We start from the raw sequence: 13,313 nt of genomic DNA on the forward strand, positions 1-13,313 counted from the left end.
TGGTGAATCTCAATCCCCGAGATGTCATTGAAAGATAAGAGGTATGCCACGTAAGACTGTTATGAGGAAAAATGTCTTGCTCAGATGTCATGTATCATTTGAATTCTGTACCCCAATGGACTATGGAAGCCCAATTACTGGGCAAATTCAGGAAAGGAATCAATGGATTTCTGGAGACGAATGACATTAAGGGATGAAGGGATAGCATGCAAACTGGTGTTGTGGTAGATGACCAGCCATGATCTCACTACATGGTGGACTAGGTTCAATGTATTAAATGCCCTACTCCTGCTCCTATATTCCTGTGTTTCTAAAAATTCTGAAATTGTTTAAGATGCTGCAATGGATGGACATTATAAGATGTGTTGAATGGCCTTCCTGATCTGTAATTATAACCCATTGGGCAGGTCCATCCACTACACCTACAGGTACATCAGCTTTCTGTTTGCCAGAATTGCCAAAAAGGCAGCACAAGTGTTATATACTTTATAAAATAAACTTCTGAGCAACTATAAACCAGAGAGGAAAACAAGTGTACATTTTGTATTAGAATGGAAAAAGGAGATAGGTGGAACTGCGCACTTCAATATATCATATCAGTGTCATGATTACTATATTAGATCAAATATACATCAAGGTAGTAAAGTTTCCACTCTGCATTGCAATGCACTTAACAAGTGTGACAGGATGTTAGGAGATCCATTGTGCGCAAACAAATGAACCATTGCATTCATGACTGCTCATCACAAACACACCATTCATTCACAGCTCAAAACATACCACTCATTCACACCTCAATCTAATCAGATCCTATTGTATAAATTACATTTAAGGGTTGCCAGGTACCAGAGAAAATAAGGAAATTATGAGCAGACAAAATAAGTATTGCAGTAGGTAGTTTCATTTTGGCATATCATTTCCCAAAATCCTTTGTTGAATGACAGGCTCCTTAATATATTTGTAACAATGCACAAGCAACTAGAACTAAACTCACAAAACAAGTCAAGTGGTCTTGTACGATATCTACAAAAACAACTGCGGCTGACAGCTAATGCCCAGTGAATCGCTACAATTAGAAAGCTGCGGAGACCATATAAGAGTGGATGTGATGCGTCTTCGCCAACTGTTCACATCTGCTATTATTTGATTGCACGGAGTCATAATGATTTAAACACTGATTCTGCAAATACTCACTATGTCCTTACAATTATTACAAGAATATTATTATGTTAACTAAAAACCAGTTCATGGAGATGAAGACAGCATGAAGAGTAAAAATAACCAGTAAACTCAATGTTGTCTATGGGCATTTGATGAATTTTTTGTGTTTTATATTTAAGATTACAATGGAGTTGGGAGACTTCAAAACTCTCACTGCAGTGTCATCCACTAACCAGTATCTGCATACAATTGTTTACGCAGTCTTTTGGATGAGATGCTAAACTAAAATCCCTCCAACATGGCTGTAAAGGATCTGACAGCAATATATCGAAGAAAAGCAGGAAGAAGTACTTCCAATGTTTCTGGCCACTATTGTTGCCATAAGCAACATTGCAAAAAGGCATTATCTGCTATTCATCACATTTTGCTGTTTGTAGCATTTCGCACATGCCTACATTTCAAAACTTTACTTCATTGATTGTAAAATGCTTTAAGAAATTCTGTATCTTTGAAAGATGCTACATATCCTCTATAAATGATTGTTTAAAAGTCTTTGATTCACATTGGAATTTTTGATTTTGAGCTGGACATAATGTACAAGACATCAAACTAAGCTGACAACTCTAAGTTTAAGAGGAAATGCATAACAAAACATATCGATTTGTTGAAATCAAAACAGAAAATATTTGTAACACTGTGGGTCTGGCAACATGACTGGAGACAGAAACTGAAGATAGGGTTGTCCAATCAGGAAAGCAATTCTACGCCATGACCAACAGTGGGATCTGTGAGCAGCAATTCACTCATAGAAGCCATTGAGTGGGCATTGTACAATTTATAACTCAGCCCAACATAAAAATACTCAATTCTATGGCCAGGACTGTTAGGAAGAGAAGCATCTTGCTAGAAACAACACATAAATGCAGGCATATGAACAAACGCAGAACATTTCAACACTACAGTGGCTTGAAACTCAGACTAGTATTCAACCAGCTCGCAGGGCTGCTAATCCAATCAGAAAGAATCCTAAAGGGAGGCTGCCTACCTGGCAATGATCTACATGACAGTGGGCTTCCCAGCGCAGATAACCTATCGAAGTAGCAAGAGCTAGTCCTCAACTGTTTGCTATATTGGCAACCTGACAAGTCAGACATGCTACTAAGGTTACCACCTCTGGGAGTGTGCCATGGTGAAGGCAAAACATTTATTAAAGCGGCTGCCCCCTCTGTCTGTTTCCAATAGGCTGATAAAATCTGAGGCAAGGAAAAGAGTGTTGGGGAGAATTAAACGAAAGGGGAGGCATGTGATAGAATGGAAAGCAGAAGAGAATAAGTGACAAGAAGGATTATGGAGTAATTAAAGCAAAAAGGGGATAGTAATGGACTAAGTAAAGAAGCAAGAGATTTGCCAAGAATAAGTATAAATGGAAATGGCAGAATTAACACCAAGAGCTAAGAAGCCAGGAAAATATTGATGAACTCTGTTGAGACAAGAATATCATAAAGTGTGTAATCAAAAGTCAGGCTGCTACTCCTCAAGACCGTGAGAAATAAGAGCAAAAGTCAACATTCAGCCCATCAAGTCTGCTCCACCGTTCAATGAGATAACAGAGAATATGATAATCCTGAACTCCACTCTCCTGCCTTTTCCCCATAACCTTCGATTCCCTCATTGATTAAAAACGTATCTCGGCCTTGCATACATTTAACGATCCAGCCTCAGCCGTCTTCTTGGCAGTAGAGAATTCCAGAGATTCTCAACCCTGAGAAGAAAACTTCCTCCTGATTTCTGACTTAAATGGTCCAGTTCATATTACCATTTATTGATATGCACAGGATGCTGAGCTCAGATTGGGAATGGGGCAGAGAATTAAAATGGTGTGACCAGAAACATCGTGCAGGTGACAGGGCGGATGTGTTCTGCAGAGTGGTCATCCAAACTGTTTTGGGCCCCCAGTGTACAGGAGACAGCATAATGAGTCGCAAATACTGTTAATCAAATTGACATGCCCAGGAAGAATGTTGGGACCTTTGGACAGAGAGAAGGGAGGAGGATAAAGGGGCTGCTCTTGTATCTCCTGCCCTGCGTGAGAAGATGCTGAGGGGAGAGAAGGGATCAGGGAACTGTGGGGTGAGTGAGGAGTAAATCAGAGCTTTTCAGAGTGCTAGATTATTGGCATTAATTATGTGCTCAATTCACAGAGCAGGACTTTCTGACTCAGAGGCAACAATTCTTCAACCCAGCCAACTTGGCGCATACATTCGGCCATGGGGTGGTCTGAATTTACCATTAGCATTTGAATACTTATTCTCCAGTGCTATCTGTGCTTTGGCCATGAACAGAGTTAATCCTGTGAGACATTTGTCATTAATGTCGCTGCTTCCAGCTGCATTCAACAAAATATATACCAAAGTAAACATGAAATCCTAGGAATTGAATACAAAAATGAAGTATTAACTGCCAACCACCAAAAGGTTAGGTTCACAGCTGTGTTTCTGTTCACCAAGAACAGGACTATAACTGTGCTTCATTGGCAATAGGCCAATTCCATAAAATAATTTTAAAACAATAATTTGATCAAAGTGATTGTACCAAAAAACTAAGACACTCAGCAATGGGGGTTAAGGTTGGGTGAACACCCCGCAATGTCTCTTGGCTAGAACAATCTCTCCTGAATTTTTGAAAATACTGAAACTTGGAAATAAGCTTGGGGAATCCAACATAATCGAATCTCAACTTGGTAACACTGCAAGGTGTTCAGTGGCCTATTTGAAGTCCAAGTGGTGCTGGTCTTACCTGAGATGCATTCGGAAAAGCTGAACTGATGTCAGCCTCAGACCATGGTGTGAGGGTAAGGGAGAATTATTTAGAAAAATATGTGATCCAGGCTGTTGCCAGTAAATTACTAATTATTAATTATAAACCAATATTATAAAGAGTCCTGGGAGAAGGCCATACGACTACAAAAGATCATGAGCTGTGAAGTGGTGTGCGTGTGTGCAGGGAAAAGGAAAAGTGGTTTCATCGCCCAATGTACAAAAACATTTGCTCTGTCAGAAAACGACTTTACCTCAATTGTCATATTCTGGTCTTCACCAGCAGATCACATACCAGGAGGGAAATAGTTGTTTCCTGCACTTGTTGCAGTTTTCAGTGTCTAAAGGCTTCAAGGAAGCTCTTAAGCAGAAGTTTGTTAAAATATTTTGGAATCAAGGCGTTGCCTGTTGAAATTACCACATTGTTTGGCACAGTATAAACCACAAATCAAGGAAAAGACCTAGAATTAAATTCATACCATTCATTCTTTATGCTGAGCCTAGACTGGATCCTATGAAATGATCTGGCTATGGTCTGCATTTTGTAGTTCAGGACCAATTCCCTGCTACAGCCCTGAAGGGTACCTTTTCTGGGTTAATGATCCACATTGAACATGTGCAAGCAGTGGGAATGCCATTGTGGTGTGATGGTGTGTGCAGGCTGGTGCTCCTTTACACAGACCACTACAGCAGCATTAATCACTTCCGTGTTGGAATATTCTCCAGTTGCACCAAATCATTAGTAATAATGGAATTCACAATGTGGCAATGAAGAGACAATTCGAAAATCAGCTTGTCAAGTGGAATTCAAGGATTCCAGCCAAGGGCATCCATTTCTTGAAGACATGATGGGTCTTTGGAAACCTGGAAATCAGACACCATTGTTAGCAAGACTGGAAACTCACTCCAGATCACTTTCAACTATTGGTGCTAATCCAAGGAAGAGCATAGCTATTGGATGAGTTACAGTTCTCCTGCATTTAGCTATGCTCCCGAGTGTAAACAATTCAGCCTGCATAGAATTGACAGCATTGCAGATCACGTGATTATGGGCCCACCAATCTGCCACAAGGTACTGTAAATGCACATAGCCACTCCTGCACATTAACAATCTTTAGACAATATGATCAGAATCCAACACCCAGCTCTTGCCAATGAAGATGACATTAAGAAAAACAAAGTATAGAACTCAATCGCAAAGGAGGAACATAAAAAATTAAATTACAACATTTTAGCTAGCATCAGAAAGAGTTTGATCCAATTCAACTGTAATTGCTACTAGATTCTTGGGAATTGGATACCTGATTACCACTTCAATGGAATTAGATACATGGCTGATATTATGTTGTCAGGGATTGGATCACAGACACCATTGGATTATCAGGAAATGGACAGATATCCATAACCAGACATTCAAGGATTAGGTACGCAGTTATCTGTAATTTACTAGAGATCAACTGTGACAGCCTGAGTTTGCACATTACCTTCTTATCTCAGAGACTGAACAGGATGAAGCCTGATTTCAGATGGAACAAGACACTTTTAGGGATCAATTCCATTGTCTCTAATGAAAGGTCAGAATCATTACAGGACAGCTAGAAATATGCCTATGCATTCTTAATTGCACTGCCACTTATCAGAAAGGCAGTGCAGCAAATTATGGATGAGCTGGAAAAGCTTTAAGTACCCACTTAGCCTTCTGAAATTGTCAGTTGCTATATGAGCAAAGGGCTTGTAGTCCTAACCTTCTGAAGGACGTGGCTCCAGTAATGCAAACAAAATAAAACAGACAACTTGTTTTCCTTAAAATGACAAGCAGTAATAAAAAATATACACCTGTCGTTATTACTATTTGGAAAATATTCAAAACAGACACAAAAAAATACTTGTACAGCCAGTCCCAATTATCCTATTTCTCCACATCTATAGTAAATCAAAAGGGATTTACAACAAACTTGACAGATGCTCACTACACAGTAAATTTGATGGACAGTAGCCCTTTTCAGTTATGCCATAACTTCCATCAACTGAATTTCAGGAAATAAAACAGCTAAACCTCATCATTAACTCTGGTGGATCACCACAGAATGCATTCTTCCTCAACTCAGTGAGTTACTTGGCATGAACCAACTGTTGGGGTATTGCTCAAATCTACAGCTGAATCATGCATCCCATGCACTAAACATCATCAAGAGCAGCTACTGCTTTCTCTACTACAGTAACCATTACCATTACCATTCCCACCTCAATCTATCTCTATTGACCCCTGAGCCATTCATACTTTTAAAATCAGATACCCAAACATCTTCCTTTCTATTAGTGTGGTGCTGGAAGAGCACAGCTGGTCAGGTAGCATCTGAGGATCAGGAGAATTGACATTTCAGGCATAAGCCCTTCATCATTCCTGATCCTCGGATGCTGCCTGACCTGCTGTTCTTTTCCAGCACCACATTCTTCAACTCGTGATCTCCAGCATCTGCAGTTCTCACTTTCTCCTATCCTCCTTTCCATTAGGTTGCATTGTCTACAAAGTCCACCTTAATCAAAATACCACTGCTCATTTCCTGTCCTCTGCTAGTTATTATTTGTCTACTACAATTAAATTTGAACCAACTCTCTCCCAGAGTGTTGAGCTCTTCATCAAAGCCTTTCACAGCTTTGGTCATCACAGGCACTTCAATCTCCCAATCTTCTGTACATCTCCCATTCCTTTCCTTCAGCGTGGCAGCAAAGCTAACCACTTGGCACCACTTAGAGTCATAGAGATGTACAGCACTGAAACAAACCCTTTGGTCCAACTCGTCCATACGGACCAGATATCCCAACACATTCTAGTCCCACCTGCCAGCACCCGGCCCATATCCCTCCAAACCCTTCCTATTAATTTACTCATCCAGATGCCTTTTAAATGTTGGAATTGTACTAGCCTCCACCACTTTCTCTGGCAGCCAATTCCACGCATGCACCACCCTCTGCGTGAAAAGGTTGCCCCTTAGGTCTTTTCTTTATCTTTCCCCTCTGACCCTAAACCTATGCCCTCCAGTTCTGGAACTCCCCATCCCAGGGAAAAGACCTTGTATATTTACCCTATCCATGCCTCTCATGATTCTTGAAAGTCACATCATTAAACTAAATCACTTCTTTTCCTTCGTATGAAAGCATCCCCAAGATCCACTTTTATGATCGTTCAGATCTTAATTCTAATTATTTATTATCTTCATGGAATGTGAATGTCGCTGAAGAACACTGGGATCATTTTTATGTTCAATGGTAAAGTCAAGTCCTCAGCTGTTGGTGGAGTACCTGCTGAAAGAAATGAGGCATTGGAAGTGTTAAAGTTTACATTCTTATAGTAAATCGATCTGAAGGCAGCTCAGCATTTAAAAGACCATGGACACAGCAATAAATGACTAACTCCATGTCAATCAGTATTTTCAGCCAACGCTCACACTCACAAAATCCAGGGCGCCTCCTTGCATATTGCTTTCAGGCACTATATTTACTTTGATATGAAAAACAGTGCAGCTAAATAGTGCAAGGAGGTACATTGTAACTTAACTCCATTGTGATAAATCTCTGCAACTGTAAAGCATGTGGCCCAGTGATTCTTACAGGTGAATAACACTGTATACTCTACAGACGGCTACAGTCATGAATGCTGGGAAAGGAATTGTCCGACCAAGTCAAAGTTCCTTGAATTATTCCATCTCAAAGCACAACATAGTCATTTGCCTCTTTTGTTTTTGTGCAGCTTGTAGTTTTCTGATGCCTCAAAACCAAATATTCTGACCAAAAAGCCTAAGTTTCTTTTCCTCACAATTCCATGGCAACATAAAGGTAGCAGAACAGCTGTCTGGATTCTCAGTGTTTCATTTCAGCTATTGCAAGAGAGAGAAAACTTAATTAGTAAAACTCTCAGTGTCTTCTACATAAAAGATCAAAAGTAAAACACGGCACTGAGCAACTACTCTCTAACACTGATCTCTGTTGTATATACTGTAATTGTAGCACATCAGCACCCCCACCCACCGATCTAAGAGGGAAGTAGTTTCAATTCACTGGAGCTGCTCATCTCTTCCTTCATGTGTGAAAGGGATTGCCAGAACAACTAAATATAAATGTGCTCCTGCTATTTAAACACAGGCCCAGAACTGGAAACTAATGCTTATTTATGGCACACAACAAATATATCAGTTTGTGAAGCATGGAAATACTCTTTCAGTCAATTGTACATTTAAGAATTAATAGCTCAGTTACTCTTTTCATTCCCAATCATTGACATTGTAATATTTTATCTTTTTTCACCTTCTGAGATATATAATTGCCTTGAAACTACAATGCCTAACATTTGTGGTGTAGATCAAAAATAGCCTGAAGAGGACAGAAACTCTCTCATAAATTTCAATTCTGTGTAGCAATCAGCCATAAGCAACAAGCCAACAGAGTGCTCCTTTTTTGTCATTATTAACAATCACTGTCAATGCGAGTTCTTCCAGACTTGTATGAACACACCAATCTTTGCCATAATGGTAACATGTCCACAAGTCACAGACCAGATGTTCTTCCTGCTCAGCTGGAGATCAGAAGGGTGCACTTCTTCTCATACCCTGCACCGCCCACTCAATCCCACCCATTCCCCATACCTGGTGATTGTCAGCCTGACATTTAGAAATTAATAACCCAGGCATCTTTGTCTTTTTAGGGCCAGCATGCTACCAAATTGAGTGTACATCATGTGAAGAACATTTGAAAAACCATATAATTTCCAGATAGACTAATCATATGGTTATCTTTACTTGCCTCATTTTTCTGTTCAACTTGGGGTTGATTCTAATTACAGACTACCAACAACATTCTAACAGTGTTAAAATCAGGTCTGTTTGCACTGCCCCCAGCGTAAATTTATTATTTCACAGCAACACAAACCCCACACATGCTTTACCTCCTTCAGCTTCCCTTTCTCATATAAGCAACATGATTTTATGACTCAAACTCAGCATCACTCAATCACTATTTTGCGCCTCACTTTCTCTTCACAGTTTCTCTCTGGAGCCCCGCAGTGCTTTAACATTCAAAAACAAATGGCTCCCAATAAAACACCTGATAAAAAGACATTTGGACAGGTACATGGATTGGAAAGGTTTAGAGGGATATGGGTCAAATGTTGGCAAATGGGACCAGTTCAGTTTAGGAAACCTGGTCGGCATGGACCAGTTGGGCCAAAGGGTCTGTCTCTATGTTATATACCTCTATGACTCTAGGATACCCATACAGTTGGAAAGAAAGATTTGGGATGTACGGCACAACGCAGTATGTAGTTCTTTATTAACACTCATTTCTAAAAGATCCATTGAAAATTCACCTGTTTTCTCACAAGAGCTTTGTTTTATAAAATTACATTACTTTGTTTAAATCAATGCAAAGTGAAATAAGTGAATAATTCAGTAAATGGATTGGCACACTCACAAAACCAACCTACATGGTTACGTTACTGATACCACCAATAGTGATGGTGGTTGCAGTTAACTGGCTGAAACAGGTACTGCGGAGTAGTTCAAAGGTTTCAAAATCGGATCTCTGGAGTCTCTGTTTCTCCAGTCCTGACAGGCCACCCACCCACTACAATTTTCACAACAGCCATTTCAGCACCTGTCTTGATCAGAGCATGAGAGGAGAAAGATTCTAGAAAGGTAAGCTTTACAGTTGGTTTTGAGAGCTCACAAATGGTGGTGAGAAAATGGAATTCACTACAACAAGGAGGGGAGTAATAAATGCATTTAAGGGGTAGATAGAAAAGCATTTGAGAATTACAACTATAGAATTAGACATGGGAAGGAAGGTCAACTTCAGCATAAACATTGGTGTGGAGTGATGAGGTGGGATAGCCAGTCTCTTTGCTGCATATCCTGTGTATTACAATGTAATTTGGTTACCACTGCAACCCGGACTCTATCCTTTGATATTGTCTATTGACACCTCGAACTCACCCCCAGCAAATTCTTTCTACCTTTGAGTTGACCAATACCCTCATGGCCCAAGATTGGCAAGCTGCTTTGGAATGACCATCCCGAAGTTCACCAGCTGAATTCAAACGAAGCCCATGCATCAAAATCACAGCAACATCCTCTTTGTTAAAATGGACAGTCACCCTCTGGACCCTCCTGTTCAGGAGCCCAAAAGAGACAGAATCTACTACACAGGGCCCTGCAGCATGAAAGAAAGTTTGATCTACTGCATATAACAATGAAAAACAAGGAATTAAGGAAACTGCGATCAAATAAAATGTTGCATAATACATTGTACAACGGCAACTTGAATTCATATAGCACCTTGAATGTGGTAAAATGTCCCAAAGAGTACAAGGGAAACTCCGATCACTTAAATCTTCCTTGAATAAAGATATTATGTTGTTTGTGAAACTCGTGTCCAAGTCAAACACATAATTTGAATATACAAAACAACTTTTCTTCAGATCAGAACCCGCCTTGACTTAGACAAAATTCACACTGATTTCACTGCATGGCACTTCTACCTCAGATCGTATGTAGACGAGCTTACAACAAACACAATTCAATCAGATGCACCAACTACAAAATCTGTGAGGGTTACAGAACCATCATCTGATGCAACTAAAATGATTTTTTAAGTTATGGGAAAGCCTAACAACTTTCCAGGTTTGAACACAAAAGCGATTTCAAGCTGAAAGTGGCCTAGCTGAGAGAACAGGCGAGTCCGTGTTGCCTGCGTTCAAGGGGACTGCCATACCTTTAAACACGGCACAGGGCTGGATCGAAATTCCCCTCTGATTAGATCTGTCTCTACACAGGCCAACAGCAAAAAAGCTCAGATGGTTGTATTTACCAGTGCAGAACTGCAGCAGCGAGGAGGTGTCGTAGAGGCTGCTGTAGCCTGAGAACCCGTCCTCCATCCTCAAGCCGAACCCTCCCGTCTCTCCGTTACTTAGTTTGCCCGCCACAGGAGCTGTCCCCCATTCACGATCCAGTTTTCCGGGGGCTCCCTGCCAGTGTCAGTTACCATAGCAACCCATTCAGTTTCTCTTTCCCCCGTTTTCCACAGCCTCTCAAATATAACAAAATGTGTCCCTCTTGAAGCTCTGCACACTCAAAGCCACAACCCAGAGGCTTCCAGAGGAAGCGGACCTGCAGCAAACGAGAGAGAGAGAGAGAAAGCTGGATGTTTCAGACAGCGAGGGAGAGGGACTGCCAAACTGTGTCTCTAGTTCCTGCCTGTCGGTAATCTTAGACCAGTAAAAACAGGACGAGCATCCTTTCAAAATACAGCCAGGAAAGCCCGGGCCAATAAGCGTGCAGCAGCCGAGCAGCTGATGTTGGAGGGCTGTGAAAACTCGGCGTGAAAAATCGAACCGAGCCCAGGACTCGGGAGCAACTTGCGGGAGGGAATCTACAGGAATCTCTCGGCCTCAACGTACGATCAAGCAGCCATTTCCATCAGCTCATATCTGTCCCAGCAGCAGGCACTCTTAACCAGCTGATCGCAAACAGGTTTGGAAAAGCTAGCCCAAGCGAAGACGAAGGCGTTACGTTGCCTCATCCACCATTGCTTGGGATCGTTTTGGGCAATGCAGTGCCAGTTTGTAATTTTTGTACAAACTCGATTCAGCGTTAGCGGACTGTAAACCGAACACCTCCCGAAAAGTGCAGGACTTTTATTCTAAAATGCTTCCTAAGTATTTCCATTCATTCAGCAGCAGGCCCTGCAATTTATTCGAAGACATTGCCTGGGGAATATTTGGGATTTGGCTTCTGTGATAGAATTTTTCTCAAGACATAAAAAACTTAATTAAGTTTAGTTGTAGCTTATAATTGTTAAAAGCAATGGAAGCTACATTTCAGCTGGTTTTTTTTTTTCATTTCAATTCCTGCAAATTTGTCTCTAGCTTATCGCTTCTGTATGTACACTTAAACTTAAACTCAATTGGCAAAACAGCTCTAATACTTGGCAAGGCCACAAGAGAGGCAATGGTGGAGAGTAATTCCCTGGAGGGCCTGCCTGGAATAGCCAGTCCATACGCCTCTGTTTTGTAATGTTAGCGTGCCCACAGCCCATGAATATCATCTTTAAAATGCTTCAGAAATAAACCCTGCTGAACTAAAATCTAGCAAATCATTAAAATTAACTTTGCAGAATTTCCAGTGTCTTTTCCGAGACATTAAGTGTAATTCTACCAGATGAATGAATGTAGTAAGATGCAACAGTGGTTGAAATACAACCCCCCAGAGCAGATGCAGAGTTTAAGAAGAAGTTTGGTTTTGTTAGGAAGCCAATGCCTGGATAGTACGGTTTTCTTTTAAATGGAATCATGTTGAACTTGAAATGTTTCTGTCTCCACCGATGCTGTCAGACCTGCTGAGTTTCTCCCAACACTTTGTTTTTATTTTAGAAGCTGCAGTACTTTATACATTACTTTGTGATGACACCGGTTTAATTAGATAGCCATGCACGTAGGTCAAATATCAATGAAGGATATAATGTTCACTGAAATAATTCAAAATGTGAACAGATGATCCTGTGTCATAAAGCAGAACTAATGCGTACCAATACTGCAGGATCACATTAAAATCACGCTGCTTCTTTGGTACATGAAGAAATAAAGACTTGCATTTATATCGAATGTTTCACAGGAAGCCCCAAAGCTCTTTGCAGTTAATGAAGAACTTTTGAAATGTAATGTAAGAACATTGCTTATGTGTGCGTTAGCACTGATCAACTTTCATTCTATTGTTAGTAGATAATTGGCCCCAAAGGTCTGCTCTCTAACAGTTTCACTTACTCTTTGAATACCCTGGCACTTTGAATACTTGCATCCTTTCTAATTCCAAGCAGTTGATAAATTTTCCTTGACTACTCAAAGAGTTGCTGAGGAAATGATTTTTTTTTCTCTAACTCATTTTGCACCTCCTCCAATTGTAACTCCTGAAATCAAATTAGCTCATCTAACATAGATGTGGGCTTGTTTGGAAAAAGTCACTGATTGGAAAAATAGATTCTAAAAACAAACCTCTATTTTGTCCCAGTTACTTTTCTGGAATTTGAATAATTATATGAATTATAGTTACATATTTGTTAGGGTTATGATAAAATAATACTTATGCAATTTTCCCATACATAATTAGTGGAAGGGCAGTTCCATCTCAAGCACTATAAAGCTAGAGGGAATAACGAAATAGATCAGAAAGAACAGAAGAGAAACAGAAAAGTCCTGATGGTCTGTTAATAAAATACCGCAGCATATTTGAAGTAATTATGCTGTAGAACATGCAACCAGCCTATGTGGATAGTTGCAATAGATTCCCT

The 13,313-nt window shown here is 40.4% G+C and overlaps 1 protein-coding gene across 9 annotated transcripts in view; it reads right to left on the bottom strand.

Annotated features, from left to right (window-relative positions):
* eml1 (EMAP like 1) overlaps nt 1-13,313 on the bottom strand; it is a 253,491-nt gene that overhangs the window by 145,398 nt on the left and 94,780 nt on the right. The window contains exon 1 of one of the 9 annotated variants that reach the window (XR_011960435.1): nt 10,839-11,517. The exons of 2 other annotated variants lie outside the window; for them this stretch is intronic. Coding sequence is in view for 6 of the 7 variants with exons in the window: in XM_072568535.1 (XP_072424636.1) it covers nt 10,839-10,905 (67 nt within the window). In the remaining variant the exon portion in view is untranslated. Of the gene's footprint in view, nt 1-10,838; nt 11,522-13,313 lie in introns of those variants that run through there. 6 more of the 9 variants (XM_072568535.1, XM_072568526.1, XM_072568527.1 and 3 more) reach the window with 6 other exon arrangements.

Source organism: Chiloscyllium punctatum, chromosome 4, assembly GCF_047496795.1.
Source record: "Chiloscyllium punctatum isolate Juve2018m chromosome 4, sChiPun1.3, whole genome shotgun sequence".
Lineage (NCBI taxonomy): Eukaryota > Metazoa > Chordata > Chondrichthyes > Orectolobiformes > Hemiscylliidae > Chiloscyllium > Chiloscyllium punctatum.